At 38.0% G+C, this 27,995-nt stretch overlaps 1 protein-coding gene across 1 annotated transcript in view; it reads right to left on the bottom strand.

Annotated features, from left to right (window-relative positions):
* CSMD1 (CUB and Sushi multiple domains 1) overlaps positions 1 to 27,995 on the bottom strand; it is a 1,692,034-nt gene that overhangs the window by 1,082,881 nt on the left and 581,158 nt on the right. The window contains exon 5 of the mRNA XM_077812120.1: positions 13,738 to 13,945. Within this exon, the coding sequence (XP_077668246.1) occupies positions 13,738 to 13,945 (208 nt within the window). The remainder of the gene's footprint in view (positions 1 to 13,737; positions 13,946 to 27,995) is intronic.

Consider the following 27,995-nt stretch of genomic DNA (forward strand, 5'->3'; position numbering starts at 1 on the left):
CTAGAACAACAAACTTGAGGGATTTTCTTCCAGAAATTGCTACTGGAGCTTCTGCCACTGACGAATGAATGAATGGTGTGTAAGTCAAATAACAATGAGAGGCTATGCATCATGTTTGAATAGAAATAGAGTGAATAAGAATCCTATGCATGTCATCACAGTGGCATTCAACAATTATCTTCCTGTCTGGGTGATGACTGGAGTAAGTCACACTCGTAAAGCCCCACTTTTCACCATCATAGAGAATTGCATCTAAAGTCTCTCTAAGCATGGGTGTTGATAGTGAGGATACTTTCACTGAATGGTCTAATAGTTTTAATGAGTTTTTGCTGTCCTAATTTTCCATTTTTATCCTACGATGACTTTAATTAAACTCTTCCCAGGTGCAATCTTTATTTTTATTTTAATCATCCCAAAGGATTTTCCCAGGCTTACAGCTCTTGTCACAACATCACTTAAAACGATAATATCAAAAGGTCATTTTTGCATTCTTTAAATAGTTCTCACATACATATGTGTCCTACATTTTGAAAGTTAGTTTGGACCCTCTGAATCGGAGATTTATAATCGTGCTTCTTTTTGTGCTTTCTCCTTTTTTCTGAAACTAAAACTAGCTTTGTCACTTTCTGTTGATATTTCAGCCTTTAGAGAGCACTCTGAGGTTGATTATCCTCCTATTTACATGAGTTTAACATGAGTGCTTTAAGTTTGCATTCACTGAAAGTTAGAGTATTCTCATAAAGAATGGCTTTAAAAGGTTGATGTAAATAAGCAGAAATAGTGTTTGGGGTTTCTATAGAATTCTGGATTTAGAAACATTGACTTAACTTCCAGGCTTTAATTTAACATCAGAAAAGTTGCGACTAGGTTTAGATGTTAGAACAAATTCAGGTTGGACCTTCTATTCTCAGCCTTGTAATATTTTTTGTTACTAGTTTCCACTAAAGATAGGCCCGAATCAAAACCCTACAGCTGAACACCTCTGAATTTGGGTAATGAAAAGCCCATCTCTTATTTGAAATTGTGCAAATCCATAAACTTTTCTCTTTCATGATTTAAATCTTCATATGATATTTTGAGGTACATGTGGTCCTCTCTGTAATCACAAGATTGGGATTTTGGGAGGCCGGGACTCCAAAGACACAGTACTAGTGCAAAAACAGACTCTCTGTGGCCTTGGAAAAGTCACTTGCATACTCTGCCTCAATTTCCCCCATCTTTAGAAGTAGGATACTACTACTTAGCTATCTCAAAGAGCAGCTGAAAGATTATTTTAACCAGTTAACATCCATTGCATATTCTGATGTCGATGAGTATAAGTGCTAAGCATTATTATTTATTTTAGGCTCCACATCACCAATACTCCCAGTAATCACTCTGAACATGCTGCAAGTTTCATTCAAATCTCCAGCCTGTCAAAAATCTTCCTTTTTTTCCCCCACTGCCATTTAATTTTACTGATGAACCTCCTTTTACTCACTCACTTGGGGATGGAAAAAATAGAAATGATGTCTCACGGTCACTGCCTACATTGGTACTTGGGATTTTGGTACAATCATAACTGTATTTCTTCGCCACATCAGAGAAATCAAGCAGCACACTATTTTCCAAGTGCAGATCTGTGCACAGCAAAACCCAAGCATGCTAAGACAAATCACCAGCCTACTGTGCAGACATTTAAAAAAAAGTGTGGTTGTCAAAGAATGTGTTATTTAAATTCAATTTAGCATTATTTCAGAGTCAAAGAAGAAATCAATAGATCCTGTGTGCTAACTAAACAGTGATGCCATGGGCCAAGGTGTTTATTGAACATTACTGTGGGAACAGTTCATTAATGAGTTTACTCTAAGCTAATGTAAACTACAGTACTATTCTTATTAGTGGAACCATTCAAGGAATGGCAGCTAGCCAATAAAGCTTTCAGTGGAGTTTTTGTTTGTTTGTTCATTTTGTCCATCTCTCTATCCATTTATATATCTTGCTGAGTACGTATATAAAAACAGAATAGCATACAATAAACATTTTAGCTGAATATGTCTATCCTTTGGGTATAATCAGCATGAAGATAAGAACAGGGCTCACACTTTAACTTAAATTTTCTATATTTCATGTCTTTGTTTTACAAAATATATTGTTTTGAAATAATGGGATCATCATGATTGTGGGAATGTTTTTACAGTGTGCAGACCTTCCTGAAAAGTGACATCTTAGACTATTAAAAAACACCCAACTAGTCGTTGTCCCATATATATGAGAGCTGGAAACAACATATTATTAGTAAAACATAAAAAGTTCTAAAAACAAAACATTTAATTGAGAGGAAGGTTTGTGGCTAGAATTACAATCATTATTGTAATATGTCCCCAAAGTTATCAGCTGTATGTAGTAGAATCCGAACCCTGTGAGATGCTGAGCACCCTCAGCTCCCATTAAAATAAATATTCATGGCAATATGTTTGACCTACCATGTCTAATTGATCAGCCTGACATTATTCCTGAATCAGACATCAGAAACTGACCCAGAACTTGGCTAAAGCTCTATCCGAACAATCTTTTTTTTTTCTTTCACATTTATACATTACACCTACAATGGTTGGTCTTAAGAATTTTTCAGTTGCCTCTGAGAGAGTGTTCCCACAGTAGCTCTTCATGCACATATACATTATCAGCCACACACACTTTAGCCACTTATTCAAGTTCTCCTCTCCATAGATAGGGAAGGGAGAGTGAGCAAGTTAATTTATTTTTGTTTTGCTTTTGTTACTTCTTTTTATTACTTGGTAAGCTCTAGGCTACTATGGTAACGAGGCAATGTAACACATAGATAATGGCAAGAGTGCCCACATCAAGTGACGATGATGATTGCTATTTGTATTGTTGTAGAACCTAGGAGCCTCAATCATGGATTATCACCCCATTGTGCTGGGCACTGTACAAATACATACAAAGATGTTTCCTACTCTGAAGAGCTGTCTTTAGTATTGGTTTGTGTAATTATTTCTGATTTCTGTAGGAAAAGAGGGTGGGAATCTGGCAATTACAGTTCATTGTCAACTGCAATGACTAAAAGCTAGATCCTCTTTATATAATCAACATCCCTAAAGAAAGCTCAGGCAGGACTTCTCATACTAACTGAACAGATGATACGTCCTCTGTTGTAACAAGTTCTTTTCCTAAATTTACTTCCCAGGATTCTGTGAAGAAACTGGGATAACTGTATACATATTTTAAAACAATGCGGTAGACCACATTAACACGGTGCATTATGAATCATCCTGGTTAGAAAGATAGTAATAGTATATTTTAGGTAAGCTTTTGGTTAATATACGAAAACTTTTGTTTGTATGCTTTGTTTTAAAAAATCCAGTCTTTTTTATGTTATTTCAAATGCAGTGGAAAATTATACTATAGGTCATGGTGCTCCTTAAGCATGTCCACTCACTCCTCTATTCTTGTCAGTTTGTGATGTAGTATGATGGATATGAATTAAGCCTTTATACATTTTTTGGCACAGTAGGTTGTAAATTAGCAGGTGCAAAAGAAGCATCAATGTTCTGTTAATTAAGCATCAATTTACTGCTTCTATGGACCTCACCCCATACTCAGAACACGTGATGTGAACAGATGCCTAGTCTAGTCACTAACTTCTTTTTTTGCGCTTTGAGAGGCAATATATTGCATGACCTTATTGCCACCATTACTATCATTAAGCCCATCTGCCATCATACTTACTTACTGCCCATCTGCCATCATACTTACTTTAGTTCCAGAATCTTTGTAATCTCTCCTTACATTTTTGTGCACAAAACTACAAGTAAATAAATTATTCGGGGATGATATATTGAAAGGGAAAGTCATTTCCAAAGTACTTTAATGCTAAAATATTCTGTTTATTTAAAATATTCATTCAGTAATCCTTCATTATTGCTCCTGCTGCTGGAATGTAGAGTGAACACTTCAGATAACCTGTTTTTAGAGAGCCCGCTCCATCTGGGAGGTGGCGGCGGACATACTTTTTGTGGAGCCCCTGTTGTGGTGAGTACTCATGGAGCATGATTTCCCCAATCATGGCTTCCAGCTCTCTTACTAATCTTAGTCCTCTGAGGTTTGCGCAGGCCTGGATAGTCAGCACACCCAAATCACCTGCTATTGGTATGAATAAAAGCAGGAATTTGCTGCTATGAACTACATGAACTGGAACCTGGAACAGACCCCCAACATTGAATGATGGACTCCTGGGTCTTGGATCAACGTACACAAGGTAGATTTGCTGTTTGGAACATACCCACACTGAAAACCATTGGTGTTCCGACCCTCTTGTCACATGAATTGAACCAATACAACATTTCTGTGGCAGGACTCTGCAAGACCCGTTGGAGCGGTGCCAATGAGACAATTACTTCAAATTCAGTAATGTGAATTTCAGGGGGTTTGCAGGATTTAATATCCTATAGTAACAACAGATACAGATGCAGACTAAACATGCTTATTAACCTGACCTTAACTCTATTTTCCTTCTGCCCAAGGATACCAACTTTCTATGACCCCCTTTACCAAACTACCCTACCCTACTCCTGGTCCCTACATAACAAATTGCTACACCAAACATCCACAACTAATGGTGTTAAGAAGAGGTCATTTGGAGAAGGCATGTGTGCAGAAGCATGGCTCAACTGGCGGAGTTAAAATCTGGGGTCTGTGGTATACAGTAGTAATCATAAGATGGATGTCTGTGGGAGGAAGAATACAAGGTATGTGCTGTTGGGAGGATTAGCTTTTCATTTTCTTATTTTTGGCTATTCTCACAGTTTAGGAGCTGCATCCAAATTGGAAAAGGAAAACTAAATTCAAATTGTGATCCCCTATTGAAAATTGTAAGGGGATTGGATTCACAGTTTTTGTTGAGGCCCATCTTTAATACTTGAAGTCTAAAAATAAAATATTTGAAAAATCAAAACCATATTTCTTGAGCTGCCAAGTCTTCAGTTTAAAATATTGTGCGAGTTTTTGCACCTGAAGATTTGATGACATCACTAACTTCTCAAAAAGGAGCTGAGAGTATCAGGAATATTTTCATTTAATACTTGGGATTTTTTACACCCTTTCTTAAAGGGTGGATCCTAAACATTGAACTCATATCTTGGCAAATACAGCAGGAACTAATTTTCAAATATTATGGATCAAAATATAATTATTTGTAGCTCTTAAGTCTAGACATATAATATCATTGATCTGGAATCTAAAAGCTTTTAAATACTAAGTATCTCCAGGAAATGTATCATGTTCAACTGTAAGTCTCTATTATCTAATTATTAATGAGTCAACTACTTAATTCAACATCTGTTACTCTGACTCATTCTGTGCAAACTAAAGGGCTGTAGGAAACAAATAGCTAAGTAGAGAGGCCAGGAGCTATCCTAGTGGCTGTGGTGTTCAGTGATCACTCAATGCTTAAGGTGCTTTATTCAGTGAGCAGTTCCAAATGGATCTGCTTAACAACTAGACCTTCACAGCATCCTGCCTATACACTCCGTCTGGGAAGTTCAGCCCTTAAAAGCACAATCTCATCCCCACTCCCCCAAGTTAATAACATAACTTTAAAAAAATCAACATTAATATAACACAGAATTACAAATACTTATAACCAACCTAATAGCTAAACTTACTGACAATGTTCAATTAGTCTTTGAGGTGCTGTTGGTTGGACTTAGATGAATCCTCTGCAATGTCAGCATTATTGCTGTTAGGAGGTGACAAATCCACTTGTTCTGGCTGCTCCATGTCTGGGGAATCAGTTATCTCCACCTGCTGAGGAGTTGCCTGTCTGAGACCCTCTCAGGAAAAATGACAGACTCAGTGCCCCTTGTCTCCATCACTCCTGGGATTGTGAGAAGGTGTCATCTGTTCCTCTGTAGTATGTATCCACATGGGTGACAACATCATAAGACTATGGGACCCCATCTTGCTAGCAGTTACATATCCAAACCTCCTACAAACTCCTTAAACTGATGCCTGCTAAACTATGGCCCAGTGTCAGGCATTACTGTGACAGGATTACTATGTCTAGAAAAAATATATTTGATCTGCACAATCACCTGTTTAGCTGTAGTATCTTTTAGCAAGGATGTCCAAGGGAAGTGTGAAATAATCAGCTAGGACAAGTACATAGGTTTTTGCAGCCAATATAAACACATCTATGCCTACTTTGTTCCAGAGGGACATTTTATCCCATGCCACCACCATAGGCTCTTTCATTTCAATTGGTTTGTATTTTTGGCATACGCACCAAGCCTTAACAGCTTCCTCAGTGTTGCTGTTCATTTGATGCCAGTATAAAGATATCTCTGGCCCATGTCTTAAATTTTTCAATACCACAGCTACTAGGACACACATCAAGCATAAAAAACAAAAATATTTGGCATCAGCAATCTCTCCAAAAACTTTTCCCCTTGTATGTAGTCTAAAATGTTCCCTTTTCACGTTCATTTAATTCTTCTGGTCTATACATAAGTGAAAGGCTTCTTTTCCCCCCTACAATAACCAACAAATACCACTCTGTTGGTTCTTCTACTGGCTCTATGATATCCAGAAGAATGAATCTATCCAGCTCCTCTTTAGCCTCTGCCTTACGGTGAGGTACGCTTTCCTACAGCCATGCATTTTGGGGTAGTTGGTCTCTTTCAGCTTATTCTGTACTGTGTTGAGAACTTCTTATCCTCTGGAAGACTTCCTCAATTTTTTGGTTTCCGGCTCCTCCAAAGAGTGCACCATCTTGATGTGAACAAGGCCTTGACACACTTCTAACCCAATAATAGGTTCTTTTCCCTAATACTATTACATATTGTATCTTTGTCATGTACTCCTACAAACTGTATCTTTTGCAGTATGTTATTTATTCAAACCTTTAGTTCACATACATCTTTAGCGTATGGAGATAAGCTTACCCCTGCAAGTCCTTAGTTTTACCTGTTTACCCTCCAGTAACTGTGGCTTTTCTTTTAGTGTTAGATACACTGTTTCTGGCAAAACGTTAGCTTTTGCGCCAGTGTTCAACTTCAAAGAATAAACGTTGCATTTGCTTTCACATTGTAATCTAATAATCTTGGGCTGTAACATTGTCCATAGCTCCAGTGAAGCATTCATCTGTGCTGGGGTGCTGTCCTCTTTGTCCAGGCTGTGCACACTTCGCTGATGCTTGCAAACTCTCGCAAAGTGATGTAATCATTTTTAGAATCTTTTCCCATATGCCAGGCATTGTCTTGGCTTGTGTTGCTTGCCACAAAGTGCTCTGTTCCATGTGCTTTTTTTACTGGACTCCAACTCTGAGCTCTGTATTCCTTTCTGCCTCAGGTCTCTCTTCTTGTAGAATTTTGGATTCTCAATGAGGGCACTGTCTACCTTCCAGCTTTATTATGGACTGGGTGACTTCCAGCTAGAAAAATTCTAATTACTTTGTCAGGGATTAGTTCTGTGTCTTCCAGTAAACTGTCTGATTTTTTTTGTTCTAGATCCCAGTCAGTCTGGTCTCCTAACAGGGTCTCAGTTATTTGCCACTCTTCACCCCCTTATATGTTTTTTTCAGGACTGGATCTTCAGCCTTAGATCTGTCACAAACTCTTCTGTGGTTTTCCCTTCTTTTTGTACATTCTGCTTAAAAATGTCTCTCTCATACGTTTCATTTTTACCTGGAGTGGAGTACTTTGTCAAATTTATGTAATAAATAAACAGTTTCACAGATACCTTGTTCTGCCTGAATTACCTGAGAACTGTTAAACACATCAAGGGTATCAGAACCTGCTACTGTCAGAAATAAGGCTACCTTCTGACAGAGTGAATCACTCTTTAAAATCTTCTTCAGTTGTTTTATTACTTTATTCAGTGTCCATTTGCAACTGGTTGTGCACTGAAGACACTGGACATCTTATGTTTTTTCCCAGACAGTCCAATAATATGTATTACTAGCACCTTTTCCACTCAGGAGATTTTAAAAGGCTTTGCAAAGTAATACATTGAAAAACTGATAGTGCAAAAATATTGTGTGTAAACATAGCAGCTCTTATCTTTCCAAAATTCCCTAATCTTTGAGCCCATAATCAGTCCTGGGACTAACTGTTTGTAACAATTCTGAGATCCAAGCCTGGATTAACCAATGTGTACTCAGTGCACTTTCACAAGCACCCATCTCTCGGTGGCCACTGACCACTAGGAAAAAACAAACAAACCCTCAACAGTGCTGCAGCCCCAGTGCCAGACGATAATGGCTCTCAGTTAAATTTGCCCCTGCTACCCCTCCATGATTGGTACTGCAGTGAGTGGTATGTAGGTCAGTGTGTGTGGCTGTCAGGATAAGTGGTGCCTGGGGAAAGGTTACTGGTATATGTGGAGTGGCAGGGGCATTTGGGTGTCTCTGTGTGGGAGTGGAGTGAAAAAGGCATTCTGGGATCTGGGTATAGGGTTGGGTATGTATGGGCAGGGGAGCTTTCAAGGTGTGTATATGGGGGGGATTTCCATAGTGCATGGGGCCCCTAAATTCTTTCCTCCTGGCCTGTTGAGAGCTATGTGGCGTAACAGATGCAAGAATATGGATCTCCAGAGGCAACATATTCAGAGAATTTAACCTAACTTAATATCCTTAGCACTAGCTTACTGTTCTTGATTAAAATTAAAATAAAATAAAAAAAGACTTGGACAGATTCCAGAGAGTGGCAGACACACTAGACTGGAACTGAAGAAGGTGGCAAAGAGACCGAGACAACCCAGGCTGGGGAAACACAGTAAGGAAGAGTGTGTCTGTATTCTAGCTGCATAAGGAGCTTGAAAACTGAGAAAAGGACATGAAGACCAAGTAGAAAGCTTTGTTATTTGGCTAGGGGCTAATTCTGCCATCCTTATTCAGACTGTGACAGAATCAGGCCCTTATGGATGACATCTGCTGTAGCAGGATTCAGTATATATGGGGAGGGAGTAAAATAGTTAGCAAGAAGGAAAGGAAGATGGAATTTGATTGTTTATGCAAAAGTTCTATATTTAGTCAACATAACTGCTTGCAATCTCTAGTCCTTTTCATGTAAATTATTTATAAACTATTTCAAGATAAAGATTTTTCAAAACAAACATCCAATATTTTTACACTGTCCACCCTCTCTTCACACTTATAGTGCTTCTCTCTCTCTCTCTCTCTCTCTCTCACACACACACACACACTCATTTTCTAAGTATTTCTACTTTTGTAACATATTTTAAGTTTCACTTTGTACATTTATAAAGTTCTATGAGCAATCAGATTACAAAGCCATATTAGTTAATGCTGTTACATAACTTTGTAAATGTAAAAAAAAAAAAAAGTACAAGGGCTAAGTGGTGTTAATGCTGAATCTCAGACATAAGGATCTACTTGCTTGGGTTAATATTTATGCAGCAGCTTCAATATTTTAGGCACTTTACACATGGAAGCTAGTGTAAAGGAGCCAAAGGGTAATTTTCCTTTTCCTTGTAGCCTAACAGGAACAAGTCTGTCTCTTCTTCTGGTGGTTGAGGAAAAAGAAAATAAAAGAGTTCTGCAATGTTAAGAGGTACAGTCAGGAACCCTTTTTCGCTGCATAACAAGAACTTTATTGAACTTAAAAACTTATAAGCAATGCTGCATATACCTTGTATGCCAGTAGATGGTGGCTTTACATCAGTTCGGTACCTACATAACACTGGGCTGGATCATCTGCAGGAATAAATTGGTATAGCTCCATAGGCTCCAATAAAACTACCCATGTGCTTAAAGTTAAGCATGGGCATAAGTGTTTGCAAGTCAGGGCCATTTATAATTACTTCTTACTCTCTTCTTATAAATGGCATTCACCTGGAAGCAACATCTAAGTGATATTTTTAGACAATGATATTACAGGAATGGACATCAGATGAAAAGTATGACAATCTCAGCTGGACCTTTTGGAAGCTAAAAGCTGTACTGTAGGTTCTTCAAAACTATTTTGAAATACATTCTTTTTTGAAAAAGAAAACATGGCAAATGGTTGTTTTCAACCCACTGAACTGGCCAAACCATTTGCAAACTGCTACATAAATTCCTCCATCTTTTTCCAAATTAAGAAAACATTAGAGATACTTGAGCTTTTAAAAATACATGAAATTGTTTGAATTCAGAATATTTTTAGAATGGGTCAGTTCAAAGTTTGAAAATGTTAAGGTTCCTAGTCACTGAGCATTTAAGGTTCTTTTCATACTAGTACTGCATGTACCACTACAAAAGAACCTAAGCAATGAAATATCGTCTTGCTTGGTGAAGAAGCATTAGATTGGACAAAATTACTCTATTCTCTAAGTCAGTCCTCCATGAAATTGCTTTAACTTTTGGAAAAAAGAGAAAGAAGTTAGGCATTTGGTTCTTAGTACAAAGCTCTAAATAATATCAAGATGTATGGTGAGAGTGGAAAACAAACATTCTGAGAGACTTGAAGAAGAAATGAAGTTTGTATATTAGTTCTAATTTATTGATGATTCTCCAAAGAAAATGTATCCTCTTTCCAGTAACACACTCAACATGTATCTTTATAAATAATGTTCAAGGATTACTTCAGATCATTTTTAGCTTTCTTGTAGAATTCTTTATCCAGAAAAAAATGGGATAAAATGCTGTTTATACAGTTTGCATATACACAGTTTGTATATAAATTTATGCTGGATTGAAATATGTCAAACAACATTTTCTCTTGTATAAAGAACTCTTTCTTGACAAGAAACACAAATAGAAAATAAAAATGAAAACAAAGAAACCTGAGAATTTAAAATGCATATATATGTGAACTAAGAGAATACAAAATTAGAAAAAAAAATCATTAAGTATATGAGTTATGGCTGCAACCAATAAACTGCTGTAATTTATACTTTTCCATCACACTACACAGAAGCATTTTAAAATAACAGTTTTATATTATACTAAACTGAACTACTCAGTAAGTTACACTTCTATTGGTCCAAGGTCTAATCAATTTAATGAAAGATGAAAATGTCTCTTACACATGCTTCATACGTTGCATTACCTCTACAACCCAAGAATTATTCCATTTTCAAGAACAATCTGCTATTGTAGTCAAATGAACTTTTCTATTATTTACAACATTTTCAGGGAAATGTATTATAAAAAATAATGCAGTGTAAAAACCTGCCTGAATCCTGTGGGTATGTGCTTGGTATGCTACCACTAGCTGCAGCCCAGGCCACCTTGGCTACACGACTAATTCTGGCACATGAGTTTGACAAGAACTAATGCAAGTATGTCTGTACAAGCTGGGAATCACACCACTCACTCTGAGTGTAGCCGTAGCCTGAGTGTTTGCAAGGTATCATGCACAGCTGTTGTGCCATATCAACAACAGCGAAAAACTACAGAACCGTTAGTCTGGTTTTTTTCCCCTTCCCCTCTTCCATTTTAGCTTTAGTAATGATGTATCCTCTGTCTCCCTGAACACTGCCTTAGGAATTTTTTTGCCCAGTTCCACTAAGAAACATTCATTTAATTGAAAGAACAATCATCATTACTGGGCCACACAAAATGCAATAAAAATAGTAATTCTGTAATAGGGCTAGATTTGACAAAATGGGAGCAACTGGGGGGGGAAATGACATTTTTGACTGATACATGTATAGTCCATTAGGTTTAAATACTGAACAACCGCACATTTAACAGCCTGCTCATTTTAGTAGATTACATCATACACTACATTTAGCATATTTCTAGTGCAGCTATGGTAACCGTTCTTGCTTAAACATGACTGGGTATGTAACTTCATTCCAAATTAGCTGAGAATGATGGAGAATCCTATTAAGTTCTTGATTCAATTTCTCACAAAGCAACTTTTTTCATATAACGGTGAGCAGAGAGAATTTTCTTCCAGTTAATTCTATTTTGTGTTTGTATTGGTGGTTTAGAGAGAGAGTGTGAGTCACATTTCTGGCATCTATTCTGCAGGAAGGGAGTGTAATTTCTTTCTTTCTTTCTTTCTTTTTCTTTCTTTTTTTTTAAACAAGAGCCCAGTGTTATGAATTAGCGCTCACCCTGCAGGTGGAAACTGAAGGTTCTACGATAGCATACTAAACTCATCAGATATTTTAGTGTAATAAATAGGTCTGAATCAAGCAAATCAGGAAAACCAGTTCAGTTGAGAAAGTCCTCTTACCAATATAAAATTAGTGCTGACTAGCTTTCTGCTACTCTCTGTTCAGCCTCTTGCTCACAAGGAGATCCCATGGGTTCATCTATGATAAACAGTATTTTATGTGGGGAGGGAACTTTTATGGAAAAATTTTTAAAAGACTTCAGACCATTTGTACATGGGAAAATGTGATATTTGTGTGTGCATTCACTACAATGGCACTACAGTTTAGGAGAATGAAAGTGCAAATAGCTTAGTACATATCCTATTAGCCAGTTGCACATAAAATGAACTACTTTTCATATGCATCTGCAGAATTGCAGGTAAACCTTCCTCTTCTTGTTTTGAATGCCTAGTCCTTAAAGGCTGACTTTGAAATAGTAAAGAACTAAAAAAAGTTTGCTGCTTTGAAGTGCATGCATGAGAGAGAGAGACAGTAACCCCTTTAAACATGCTACAGACTGTATTTGCATAGTATAGTTTCTACAATCTGCAATACTTTTAGTCAAAAAACGTTTACTTCTCTTGGCTATATTCGAGAACAAGAAACACACACACACACACACATTAACCATCACAGACTCTTTCCTGATAGATAGAGTTTGACCCTGGGCATCTAGACTTCAGAGACATGCTAATGCAAGAGCCGTGCACTGTTCTGCAATGAATTAATTGCCATAAATTACAAATTGTGATATAAACAAAATAAGAACTGCCTTTCACTTGCTAAAAAAAAAAGGGTGCTCTTTTAGCAGTATTAATAATGGTGCTCATTAGTTATTGTAACACAGAGTAGAGCAGTTCTGAGGAGCCAGGCAGACGGAGTAGAACAGAGGAAGGGGAGCAGTCAAAACTGCGTTTAGTTACTAAATGCTGTTATTTGGACCCCACTGTGCCTGTGTGGTTCCTTCATATGATGTTTGTTGTGTAAAGAGAAAAAAGACACAACAGATCTCAGATGTGAAATAATACATAGTTGTCCCACTGACATAGGCAATTAACCAAATTTGTTTGTTTGTCTATTGAACAAAATGAGGACCTAATTCTAATCTCTCACCCCAGTTCACCTCAATGGAAGTATGCCTCTTTTATTATGGTGCAAATAGATCAGAATCACTCCAATATCACATAAAATCAATGGGTGAAACTCTGGCCCCTTTTAAGTCAATAGCAAAACTCCCATTGACTTAAATGGATCCAGGATTTCTCCTATTGTATTTTTATTGTTTGGGTATCAAAGTGTGAAAAACTAGTTTTAATGTAATAGTTGGAAATATTCTGATTGTCAAATTTCAAACAAACAATCCTGTGTATAAAACCCAACGAGTATGTATTCAACCAATACAATTTCTTTTTTGGGGTGAGGAAGGTGGGATTGAAGGATGGGTAAACAGATAAAGCCCCAAATCATAATGCTTTCCTTTCTGGATGGTCTAGAGGCCTGAAGAGAGATTTACAATAAAATGCTCATAAACATATACAAACAAAAAACAATCATTAATTGTCCAAAAGAAATACTCACCATCAAACAAGAAAATAGAAAATGGGATGATTGTCCCATCTCTGGACTTACCAGATTGATGGTGCTTCAGTTCCACTGATCTCTAAGAAATCATATCCTTCCTCAAACTGGAAATCTGTAAAGACCAGAGCAATGGTATCTCCTGGTTCAGCCAGAATTGTCCATGTGCAGTCAGCATTATTTTCATACTCCGAAGGGAAATGAGGACTTGAAATAGTTCCGCTTGTCCCACGTAGAGTTCCTCCACAAGCACCTTCAGCTGATGAATACAACAACAATTTCTCATGAAGTGAGGTTATCTTAGCAAACAAAATAGCAATCATTTCAATTGCCATGGAAAATTGACCACTAGTATACACTACACTGGAAAAATGCACCACATTTAGGAAAATGTAAAAAACCTGATATATGTTTGTAAAGTAATAATTGTGAACCAGATTCTCTGGTCCGGTCTGTCTCCTTTGCGTCTTTTCTGATTAGAGATAGCCCTGGCATAGTTGAATCCAGTATAAGCATAGAGTCAGCATAGCACCCAGCACAGGGTATTTGTCAGAGGCAGGGAGAAGGAGAGACCAAAGCATACTATATTCCAGCTATGCTCTGCTGGTGGAGAATCCCTTAGCACCAAAGTCAGGGTTGAGGCAAAGAATCACCGGGGCAAAGCTGACTCTCTGACAGCCCTGCCTCTAATTTTTTCAGCAGAAGCTGAGCACAACAGAAACCCTGGCCTGTGGATTTTCTATATTAGTCATTTGGAAAGAGTTTTAAGAACTCTCCTCACAGTTTTCAAAGCTGTCAGATATTTCCATAAAGTTTGTGGAATGTTGTAGTTCTTTGTAGTACCAAGTGCCACTGTTTTATTACTACCTTTTTGTATGGCCACAAAATGCTGGTCTCTCATTCATGGCCATGGAGCCAAACTACAGGAATTCTACTGCAAGAAGGGCTTGTGTTCATGAGCAGGGCTAGGTTTTGCCCTTTGACTCCTATTTCCCTGTTTGCTATGAAATACACCCTGCTGTTGGATCACCTGAGTTTATAACAGGATGGACAACCTGTTCAGGATAAAGTAATAAAAAAATTATTTGCTCAGAACTTGAACTATATCAGACCAAACACTGCTGGCCATTCAAAAACATTAGCACATTTAATTCCTCTCCCTTACCCCCTTCCACATTGCCATGTGGCTCTATGCTTCCTTATGTCATCCGTAACTGGAGACAGAAGTGCAACAGTAAAGATTATTCTTGAAGACTTGTGACCTGTCCAAAACCAAGAATTGCTAGAAAACTTGCGAGAAAGTCTGTGGTAATAACCAATTTCTATTCTATATAGGTTGTTCCATCACGCTCATCACTGTAGATTGGATCACTACAGTCGAAATCACTTCTAGAGAGATTTCCTAAATAAACAGGTTTTTATGCTGCAAGTTTTTATAAATAACCAACAGTTTCACTAAACCTTTTGTACTTTGCATGTCCTAGTTAATAGCATATATTTTTCTTACAATATGTTATCTTGCTTCATGAGACAGAGCACAGAAATGTATCGCTAACTCAAGAACGTTATTCTATTCGGAAGTAAGGAGTCTGCAATTCTTCCCCCATAAAATTTCATTGATAGCTTTAAATGTACTCTGACAAATATTAGCATTCAGTATAAATACGTATATAATTACAAAAAACATGTCAGCCATGTAGCTTATTGGTATGAAGAATTAAAAATTCAGTAAGTTGTCTTCGGTGATTGGTATTATGGCTACATAGCTACAGCAATAATAAATGAAAATGTTTCTGCATAAGTGGAAGATCACATGGAAAGACGTGTTTAATTTTTACTCATTTTATTATCTTTCTTTACATAGCCTCTTAGGTGTATATGAAGTTTTAAAAACAAATAGGTTGAGAAAGTCCCTGCCCCAAGGGACTTACAAGATAATTAGGATACATTATAATATGTATCCTAATTATACAAATATAATACGTATATATTGCATAAATAATTAAAGGGTCTAGATACAAGAATGGGAGAAGAGTTGTGGGAAATCAGAGTTGAAAGGCTAGGCAGTGGAAGTGAAATTTAATGAAAGATTTGAAGAAAGAGAATGAACTCACTTGAAGCATGAGCAAAGGGATGCTGTTATGAGATAAACAGACAGAATTGGGAGACAGGGAGAAGCTAGGAACTAGGACTTGCCAGAAAGGGACTGAAAGAAAAGAAATGGCCTGAGAGATACACAGAAGCAAAGCCATGTAGATCCTTGAAGATTAAAACAAGGAATATGAATTTGATGAGGAAAAGGCAAAGAAATCTTTGAAAGGATTCAAGAAGGTGGTAGAGTTTACAACCTCTTTCGCTATTTACCAAAGTAGCCTTTGAATTTAAAAATGAAAAGCTTTATAAAACTGTGTGTAGCAAAGGCTATCATACAGATTGGAAATTCCTGTACAGATTAGGAGATGTCCCCCTCCCCAATAAATTTAATACACACATACAAGCTTCAGAGAATAGTTTGCATTTTTCCTTCTAAATGATTAACAAAATCTTCTTTTGTAGAAACTGATTCACACTAATAAAACATTCCTTTTTTTCTGAGCAATCAGACTATAATTATAACTCCTCTTCCAATACTATAATTTGTAACTTTAAATGTGCACATTCTTTTTTAATTTTTTTTTTTTTAAATAATGTGTAGTACAAACCTGTAAGGATCCAAACCTATAAGTCTTTCTTTACAGCATGTGTAACTCATATAACATTTTCATAACGGAAAGGGACATTATCAACCCTTTAAATCCTTCCTCAAATATTTGTGCCTGCTCTTGAGCAACAAAGAAATAGCAGCTAACTGAAAAGATTTGAGGAGTGGGAAATCACTATTATTTTCTAATTTGTTTACTTGTGCATTTTAGAGTACTTTGTGTATACTCAGTTTCACTATTTCCCAAGTAGAGTTAGTCAGTCAATTTAAAGTGGTATGGACAATAAAATAATAAAATAATAATAATAATAATAAACATTTTAAAGTGACAAAATCCACAAGAAATGAGAAGGGGAAGTCAGGGTCAGGTAAAACCGTATTACCTGGAACTATTTTAATTCACTAGATTTCAAGTGGATGAGGTCCCTGTAAATTTCAAACACTTCACTTCATATTATCTTCTAATCCAAGAGAGAAAACAACTAACTTGACAAATTCTGTGTCAATACTTCAGCACACAAACTAATATAGAGATATTGATTTTCACTGGGGTCAGCACCAATATCAGGGTTGGACTGAGTCATTTAAAAAAAATAAATCTGAGGGATGCCAGATTCTGCCAGTCTTTTTTATTCTTGTCCTTTGTTTCTTTGGGTTTCTTTTTACGGGGTTGGCCAAAATTTGAGTATCCTTTTTTTAGTTAACAACAGTGTATTACAGCTAGATGTAGCCTGGATCCACCATAATGTTTGCTCCTCTCCCCCCAGGGCAGCTAACAGTGTGTGCTACACTTGCTGATTCAGAGTTACAGACAGCTCTTGGGCACTGACTGTCCCCTTTAGGTAGGTCATGATCTGACCCAACCTGAAAGGGATGCCAGGGTTCATCTTCCCTTGTCTTTGTGTTGGCAGCGGTGACTAGCCAGCAGTGATTAGATGTGAATTGCTCAGAGCTTCTGTCGCATCCCTCTCTAGACCAAACAGTCCTGGTCCCAAGGATCCCTTGTTTGTCAATTCATAGCATAACTGATCATTTGGGGGGAATTCCGTTTAGTGGACTGAGTCCACACACTGCGTCCTGCCAGCAAAAACCCATGGAACCCAGGCTGCGTCTCACCATTGTGAGAAAGTCTGCTCAGAGGGAGACACAGTAGAGCAGACTAACAACTCCTCCCTCTACTAAGCCTCTGGAGCCAATGAGCACCATTTAGGAATGGGAAGGGCACATTTAAACAGGTTCAGAATAGCCAGGGACACTGATTTTAGAGATTTTGCGCAATCCCTAGCATAGACGCTCTATACTGAGGCAAAGCAGGACTCACACTGTTGCAGCTTAATTTAATACGTTACAGGATTGAGCTATCATCTATACCCCACTTTGAACATATGCAGCATGGTTACATTATGGGTGTGCACTTGTGTAACTGAAACAACGTTCTTTTAGCATTCACAAAGCCTCAGGCTTCAAGTATTTCTTTGCTAGAGGTTAGATTTCCCAAAATAATTTCAAAGAGGTGCCACCTCAAACGGGTTCGACTTCCTAGAGCTAATTAACAGACTGAGTTGAAAATTTGCAGAAATTCATTCTGAGCCTAATTTATTACTGTCCTGCACGTGGTGAAATCATTTACACCAGTCCAAAGTATGATTGCATCAGCATAAATGGGTACACAAAGTGAAGGGCTCTCTCTTATATATTTCTCTATATATCTTCTCCCTAAATTCACAGTATTTTCTTTTTGTGTATATATATTACATACACGCATGCACATACATACGCACACATATATGCATGCTTTATATTAGAGGCAGTGAAAAATCTGACACATTTTCAACCAGAAATAGTTTTTTGACGAAAATGAAAATGTTCAAGGAAAATTTGGGGGGAAAAGAGAACTCACAAAATACAATTATGCATTTTTGACTAGCTTTTCCTTACCTAGCATGGAAGTATTATCGCTGCTTAAAGTGTTAACCTCATCTCTGTTTTAGCTATAGAGCAAATGTGGCACTTCCATAGCGGTACAGTATACAAAATGAAGTGCTCTACAAGAGGAATAGATCACCTGCTAAGCAGGCATATGAGGGAAATGTAAGGACAGAGGGGTAGGCTCAGCAGAGAATTTCTTTGTCTTTGTTAGGTAACATACAGTAATTTTGCTGGATCTAACAGTCAGCAATTTATAGCAATTAAGTTGGGTTGGGGTTTTTTTTTTGCCCCCTCCCCAGTGCTTTATTCTGTCATATATCTTTAAACAAATTACAGTAACAAATAAACTGCAGTCACTCAAGTGAGAGTTTGTTCTTATTTGCTTAACGCACAGCACATAAAATAAATAGCAGCTAAACCAATTCAGTCTAACCCTTTTAAACTTAATTTAAAACCTGGATTCAGATTACCAAGGCTGTTCAATTCAATTTTACTTCACACTGCATGGTCCTGATTTGACAGATCGTTTAGGATTATTTTACTACATTACTGCTGTAAAATAGCTGATAAAAACACAGCTGTGTTTTAAATATTACTGAATTCATAGTCAGCTATAAAAACACAACCTGTTTTTCCCCACTGTGTCACTCCAAGTCTTTTCCTTACCCCTACATCACTAGCAACAGAATAGATTAAATTAAAAAACTTGACTGACATTTCATAAAGCACCAGCAAGTGATATATTGTCATTTCCACTCACATTATGTAAGGCTTATCAATTAAAGAAAATTGCAGCTTTAAACAGTTCTAAATGAACATGGGCATGCATTATTTAGCATGCCTTATTAAAAGTATCACTAAAACAGCTACTAGTTCCTTAGTAAGTGGCATTTTTTCCTAAGTCATTCCTGAAAAGCATATAATTGTATCTCACTAATAGAATTCCTAACTCCAGAAAACATATCAATACAATTATCACAAGTAATCATTTCTGCTGATATTTGCATTGGGGAATCTATAAATGACGAATATAAAAAACAGACAAAATAATTAATGTCATGAACCTGAACATTTAAAACTGCCATTGTAAATATCTCAGGGATATAAATTTAATAATGAGAGTGTGTCTGGGCCAACTGACAAATTGTTGAACTGCCAGATTCATAAAATCTAGAAACATCACTGGGTATGGGTGTTAAGATGATGTGGAGTGTTTCATATTTACCAAATAATTCATTGATTAACTTCATATCCAACTGGCACCTAGTTCTTTAACCATTGGATATTTATTCCCACTTTCAAATCTATAAAAACAAAAGCCAGAACATATTTTTCCTTTTAAATGGAAACCGGGCCAGAGGTCATGTTTCTCCCTATTATTTAAATAATAAAAACATATTCTCAAAATGTCAAATTTGTTAAGAAACACTGTTTTCTTTTTGTTGAGAGTGAGATATGTATAGTAAGTATTTACTAATAATATCCTTCTTATGCCAAAACATCGTTACCTTCTCAGACACCGGGAGTGGAACAGCTTCACCATTCATTTTTTTCAATGCCTTGTTCTTCCATTAAGCCCACCATGGTCATGTTCCTGCATAAAATGTCCCAGCATCTAGTCGATGGTTGATCTCTAGGTCGAACTGATCTTGGTTATGTTTTCATTATTTTTTTCTGGCATCCCATCATCTAATTGTCTTCTGCAGTATTCTTGTCATTTCAATCTTTTCAATTGCAGCCAGTCCCAAACCCTGATTTTATGTCCTACTCTCCTTCTAACTCTCTTAATTTGTCTGAAAATTATTCCACTTTACACCTGCCATCTTCCAAAGAACTCGCATCTCTATCGTCTCAAGCCTCCTGATGGCTGTTTCATTTAATATTAAAAGTAACATTTTAATGTAAAAATAATCTGTCACTCAGCAAGTTTCCCCTTTTCATTTCAAAGTCGTACTCCTGGATTATAGTCAGAAGGGCATTTTGAAAGAGACTTGCTAAAAATCAGTCATATGTCTCAATTTGATTTTCAACTAATATTTTTTTAAAACAACACCTAGGATTACTACATAACTGAAAGATTCAAGGGGAACTATTTTTCTCTATTTTTTTCCATTTTGGGTAAAAATTTCAAAAGTTCCAAACAATTTAGAATCCTAATTCCCATTGCAAGTTAATGACTCTTCTGCTGTGGGAGACAGGTTTCTACATCACTTGGGTGCTTTTGGGTGGAGTGGCCTGGTCAGGCAGAGCATGTTGGAGCCTTAGTATGTTTCACTGTAGTCAAATTCCCTTATTGGGATATATGACAGCACTTTTGAAATACTCAGTTACACTGTTCCATTATAGTCAGGTTTTCTTTTTTCTGTCATGGAACTGGGAACCTGGCAGGCTTGAAAGCCCTGGCCTGTGGATTGCCCCAGGCCTGGGCTTCCCTGACTCTGAGGCAGTACACGTAGAGTGACTCCCACAGAGGTACAGACCCTGTGAAGTGCTGATATAAAACTCACATTCTTGTCAGTTTCATGGCTGCTATGGAATAGCTGTGCTGAAACTGATGTGTTTCAATTGTTTGCAGTGTTGTAACTATATTGGTCCCAAGATATAAGAAAAAATAAGGTAGGTGAGGTAATATCTTTTACTGGCCCAAATTCTGTTGGTGGAAGTACAAACTTTTGAGATTCACAGAGCTCTTCCTCAGTCAGGGGAAGGTAACCAGAGCGTCCAAGATGAAACAGATTGCTAAGCATAAGGAGTTTGCACATGTTTTAGGAAGCCACTTAAAATGAAGTGGTCAGTTAACACCTCTACAGTCATAGGACAAAGGACATTTTACATGCTTCCTAAGATACACAGACAAGGGAAACCATGCAGACCCATTGTATCTGGCCGCTGTATTCTTGTGAAAGAAATATCAGAACTCACAGAAACCACCTTCAAACTACTCACCACACAAAGGGCCAGTTTCCTGCAGGACACAACCCACTTCCTCCAGAAACTCCACAACCTTAATAACCTCCCTCAGAAAACCATCCTTGCCACAATGTATGTTCCTTCCTATACACCAATGTTCCTCACCACGACAGCATTACTGCCTGCCTCAAATCTACAAGACAATGAACAACATTCAGAAATCCACCCCCCAAGCACATTGCCAGAATCATCCATTTCATCCTCACCCATTACAACTTTACATTTAACAACAAACACTTTGTACAAAACATGGGAACAGGCATGGTTGCTAGGATGACTATCCAATATGCCAGCCTCATCATAGGCCACCTCGAGGAAGAATTTCTGAAAAAATGCACCACAAAACGAATGATATATCTGAGACACATTGAGGATATTTTCATCCTCTAGACAGATGACCCAAGTTCCCGCATAGATTTCCACCACAACTTCAACAACTAGCACCAATCCATCAAACTCTCCCTAGAACACTAACATCAACTTCCTGGACTCCACGATCAGCTCCAAGAATGGAAACCTACAGACAACTACATACAAGAAACACACAGATCATCACACTTACCTTCACAGATCCAATAACCAGCCCAAACACATCAAGAAATCTGTTATCTAGAGCCAAGCACTCAGATACTGCCGAATATGCTCTGAATAGAAAGTTTAGGATACATAACTTAACACTCTAAAAACCTCCTTCACCAAACAAGGATACTCAACCAGAGAAGTAGATTGCATCAGGGAATGGGCCACACACATACCACAAGAGAACATGCTTAAAAAAAAAAAAAAGACCTACAAGACACCCCCAGCTGTCACCTGTCAGCCCAGACTGGAACCCGTACAGGGTATAGTCAAACAACTACAAACCATATTAGGTGGGGACCACATCCTGAATAAATCTTTCCTAACCCAAACCCCGCCACACACCCACACCCCGGTTTTGGCCTTCAAACAGTCCCCGCCTCGGCTAAGCTCATCATCAGAAGAAAGCTCCCCACAGATCAGGATACACCAACTCGAAGTGGCAACAGACCCTGTCAGAACAGATGCAAAACCTGCAGACATATTTTTACTGCTATAATGACCAATTCCCCCCACAACGCAACTATCAAGATCCATGGTTCCTACAAATGCCTAACACAACATGTTGTGTATGTCATCTAGTGAAATGCTCTGAAACAGCGATGTGGGTGAAAATAGACAAGCAATACACTCTCAAAGGAACTCATACAGAAAAATAATGAAAGACAAAAAGCACCCTATTACCTATGATTGAACACTTTTCATAAAGCTGATCCCTCTATATCTGACCTCTCAGCCCTCATTCTCAAAGGAAACCTGTACAAGACGTTCAAAAGATGAGCCGACCAACAAAAAATACATAACTCTGATGGACACTAAAAACCACGGACTTAACAGAGAAACTGGTTTTATTGCTCATTATAAAAATTTGCAATACACCCTGCTGCCTATTACACCTCCTTTTGTCCGATAACTGCAGAGGTGTTAATGGCCCACTTCATTAAATGGTGTTCTACAACAGTGGTTCTCAAACTAGGGGAGCCGCTTGTTCAGGGAAAGCCCCTGGCGGGCCAGGCCAGTTTGTTTATCTGCTGCATCCACAGGTTCGGCCGATCGTGGCTCCCATTGGCTGCGGTTCACCGCTCCAGGCCAATGGGGGCTGCGAGAAGGGCAGCCAACACATCCCTTGGCCCACGCCACTTACCGCAGCCCCCATCGGCCTGGAGCAGCGAACCACGGCCAATGGGAGCCGCGATCGGCCGAACCTGCAGATAGAGTAGGTAAACAAACTGGCCCGGCCCGTCAGGGGCTTTCCCTGAACAAGCGGTACCCCTAGCTTGAGAACCACTGTTCTATAACATGTGTGAACCCTGTATGCTTAAAAGGCTGTCCCAACACGTATTTAGCTTCACTTGAGAATACTGATTCATTTTTAACACTTACAACAAGTCCTTACATCCATCATTCTTGCACATACATCCTCATTTTGAAACACATAAGAACAGCTATACTGGGTCAGACCAAAGTTCTATGCAACCCAGTTTTCCGTCTTCCAACAATGGTCCTTACCAGGTGCTTCAGAGGGAACATAACAGGTAATCATCAAGTGATCCATCCCCTGTCACCTATTCCCAGCTTCTGGCAATTGGTTAATTGCCATTGATGGACCTATCCTCCACTAATTTATCTAGTTCTTTTTTGAATCCTATTATAGTCTTGGCCTTCACAACATCCTCTGACAAACAGTTCCACAGGTTGACTTTGTGTTGTGTGTTTAAAATGTGTTTAAGGAAAACTTAAGGACCTTTTCAGCTTTTCACATTTGTTTAATGATCAAAGAAGTGGAGTGTATGATTCCTCCAATTCTTTACTGAGTTAGGCAGTGTACACATCTTTTGTCTATCTATGTGAGAAGTTCTGCAATTTGTAGAAAATTGTCTAACCTCTCATCTCAGCCATCTCCTCTTTTCATCTCCTCAACCTTCTTCATGTTTAGTCTTTTATAATGCTCAATTGCATGGTACATAAAATCTATATTTCTCGTCCTTGTTTTCAAGGCACTTCATCACAACCTCTGCCTGCACCTTTGACCTGGTCGCATTTCATATTTTTCCATGCCCTTCCATCTCTCCTACTGATACATATCAGAAAAAGTGTCTATATACGTGCAGGAGTATGGTCATGAGCCGCCTCTTTTATGCATAGCTGGTGACTCCTGTACACTCCTGTCAAGGTTCCTTCCCCACTCTGAACTCTAGGGTACAGATGTGGGGACCTGCAATGAAAACCCCCTAAGCTTATTTTTACCAGCTTAGGTTAAAACTTCCCCAAGGTACAAACTATTTTACCTTTTGCCCTTGGACTTTATTGCTGCCACCACCAAGCGTCTCACAAATATATAAAACAGGGAAAGAGCCCGCTTGGAAACATCTTTCCCCCCAAAATCCTCCCCAAGCCCTACACCCCCTTTCCTGGGGAAGGCTTGATAAAAATCCTCACCAATTTGCATAGGTGAACACAGACCCAAACCCTTGGATCTTAAGAACAATGAAAAAGCAATCAGGTTCTTAAAAGAAGAATTTTAATTGAAGAAAAAAAGTAAAAGAATCACTTCTGTAAAATCAGGATGGTAAATACCTTACAGGGTAATGAGATTCAAAACATAGAGAATCCCTCAAGGCAAAACCTTAAGTTACAAAAAGACACAAAAACAGGAGTATACATTCCATTCGGCACAGCTTATTTTACCAGCCATTAAACAAAACAGAATCTAACGCATATCTAGCAAGATTACTTACTAAGTTCTAAGACTCCATTCCTTTTCTGTTCCCGGCAAAAGCATCACACAGACAGAGAGAACCCTTTGTTTCTCCCCCACTCCAGCTTTGAAAGTATCTTGTCTCCTCATTGGTCATTTTGGTCAGGTGCCAGCAAGGTTATCCTAGCTTGTTAACCCTTTACAGGTGAAAGGGTTTTTCCTCTGGCTAAGGCGGATTTTAAAGGTGTTTACCCTTCCCTTTATATTCATGACAACTCCATAAAAAACTTGTATAGCATAACTCTTTTGCTTTCCTCCAAACAACTGAATGGCATTTGATTTGCCCAGTCTCTATTCCCTTCCAGTCTGACACTTTGAATCCGAGCTCAAACACTGTAAAGACTTGGATCATTTAGATAAACAAAATAGTTTGCTCCAGTGCCTTAGAGATACAAGAATCTTTGGTGTTCTCCTCTGGGGAAGGAAATCTTTCAAAGATTCTTTCACATCTGTGTGTGTAATGCAAAGTCCCTGGGTGAGTGTAACATAGGGAATCCCTTATACCAACCGGCAGAGGGCATAAGGGATGCATAGGAGTTTACAGGGTCTGATATCTTGGGTCTGATATCTACATAATAGTATGTCAAAGAGTGGCATGTGAGATCTCTGCAAATAGCCAGTAATGCACTGGTTGTACTAATCACTGTGAGATGTATGGCTGGATTATATTTATTTAAGGAGCTATTCATTTATACTAAAAACTATGTTATTAAAATATGTAAGTTAAGACAAGTCACCAGAAGGTGATAAACAGGTTCTGTTCAGGAAAGGGCTAGGAGACACCTATCTCCATGGCTAACCATTGTGTAGCATGTATCTTACAATGTGAATCTATTTATATATGGAGCCAAATATACAGGAAAGAAGTCTACTGGGGTGAGAGTGGGGGGAATGCAACAACAACCAGCAGTTCGGGACAGGGATGGTAAGGTGTGCATCTTGTTTACAAGTAAAGACAATGGATTGATTGAATACATAGGGGTACACAGGTGTACCCAGTATCCTTCACCTAGGGGAGAAGCTGCCAGTGTGTTTATCTTATGAACAGAGATCACAGCCACTCTGGTGGTTAATCACTGGGAAAAAGACTTTGGGCAAACTAAACTTTATTAGAGCAGGAAAGTATCCTGTTAGTTAAGTCTAAAGTCTAGCAGGCATAGTATAATTGTATTTTATATGTAACCCAAAGTTTCCATTAACTCTGCCTGGTTCTTCTCTAGTCTCTGTTCTTTATTTAACAAAGTTATATTTGTTCTCATTGTCAACATATCTAAGTACTGGTATGCTCAGTGAGTGGTTATTCTGAGGTGAAATTGGTAAGCTGGTGTGTACTAATCCTTTTGGGAGTAGCACCTTTATAAATACTGTGAGCATCCAGCGGAAAAGGAACTGGACACCCAAAGGGGGATGCTCGGAGAGTTTGGAGGTTGGAGCATGCCTAGTCCTTGCCTGAAGAGGGACAGCAGAGCCTGCATAGGCTGAAAAAGGAGTGTAAAGCTGTCTGGAGTGGCTCACCACTGTGAGTGACTACCTCAGAGCAGACTATCAGAAACCATGGCATTTATCCCAAACTGGTGGTATGTTCTATGATTAGATTTCACCAAGCCAATAACAAATGTGAACTCATGGATCTCTATACCAGTCTTTCCATGGTCTCAAGTCTATTGTTGACCTATTGATCAAATATGATCTTGTTCTTGAAGAACTCATAAAAAAGCCAAGAGATTGACAATGTATCTCAGGCCAGAAATTCAAAATGAGATAATGCAGTTGCTATCAGGCAAGGTTACAGAAAGTATTGTTAATGTCATTAAGGATATTCCGTTTTACTCAAAGATAATGACATCACTCAGGACTTATCCAAAGTAGACCAATTAAATCATTTTTTTCTTTGGTAAAATACAAAAAAAAAAAAAAAAAGGCAATGCTACCAAAATATTAACAAGAGTTTTCTAGGGTTTCATGAAGTAAGTGGTCAATCAGGTGCTAATCCTTGAAAACAATATTATTAAGTGTATTGAAGACAGAAATCTAGAAAAATCAGAAGTACAAGGGTAGGGATACAATGATGCTGCAAATATGAGTGAAATCTGTTTAGTTGTACAAGCAAAAATTGCAGAGAAACAACTGAACACAAGGTGTGTACTGTGCTGCGCACAATCTTAATCTAGTGTTTAGACAATCACAGAACTTAAAAACTTATGATTTTGTTGAGCGATTATATACTATTTTATCCAGTTTTCCTAATATTTGCTCTGCATGCATGCATGCATGCTGTTTCTAACATCCCTGTCACTGTATCCACTGTTGAATGTTCTTTTTCAATGCGGAAATTGATTAAAAACTATCCCTTCACTAAAAGGAAGCAAGAACAGTTATCAGGACCTAACAGTTCTTTCAGTAGAGCAAGAAAAGTTGATATATCTAGAACAACTGATTTATTTGCTGACCAAGAAGGTAGAAAACAATGGTTTTAGTTAAATTTTGCGTAAGTGTGTAAATGGAACTTTTCTTTGTATAGATTGCTTGCATGTTGTGTGTGTATTTTTGGGAAAGATGCGTATGCTATTATTTTCCAAGATGGCAAAAATAAGCAAAATTTTAGTTTCGGAATCAGGAAGGAGGCCCCCTTGGTCAATTGTTTATTATTTTTGTTTACATAGCCCTCAAACATGTTCTGGATGCTTTATAGAACAAATGAGAGATTTTTGATGTGACCAGGATAACACCTATTATGGAGGGAATAGGGAAGGAAGGAAGGATGCAGGAGATCACATGGCTATTCACAGTTTAGATAAGTGAATCATATGACCTGACACATATAGATGAGACGTTATACTAGTATTTTGATGTCTGGCAGGTTCTGCAGAAATAGACATAGTTAGTTTCCAAAAACTTGCCATCTCTGACCCAGGGACAATTCTATTCATGTTTTTCTTCCCATTCAGACCCTTCCACTCAATGGGGGGGTGGGGGGGGGAAGTATTTAGCTCTGAACCTCGATCAGACCTTTTACATGACAACTACTTCCCCCTACTACTAACTAAAGATAAACTACTTTTGTTATCTTTTTATTCATTATTGAATCACTTCCACCTCCTTAATTTTTCACTCATCTCTATACATTGAGCATCTTCTCGATTAAATACTTTTCCCAGCTGTATATTCCAATCACTCCCTTTCATTCTGGAACATGGTTATTTACTTATTTGGTCCCTTTTGCCCTTCCTGGGACGTAGCTGTCTATATCTTTAGTTTACCTCTTATTTTATGTACTTTTTATTCTTCCTCCAATAATTATGTTTCCTTAGACAATAATTCCCTACATGTACTTTTCGCCACCTTAGTTATTTTCATAGTCTGAGGGAAAGC

The sequence above is a fragment of the Eretmochelys imbricata genome, chromosome 3 (genome assembly GCF_965152235.1).
Source record: "Eretmochelys imbricata isolate rEreImb1 chromosome 3, rEreImb1.hap1, whole genome shotgun sequence".
NCBI classification, from domain to species: Eukaryota; Metazoa; Chordata; order Testudines; family Cheloniidae; genus Eretmochelys; species Eretmochelys imbricata.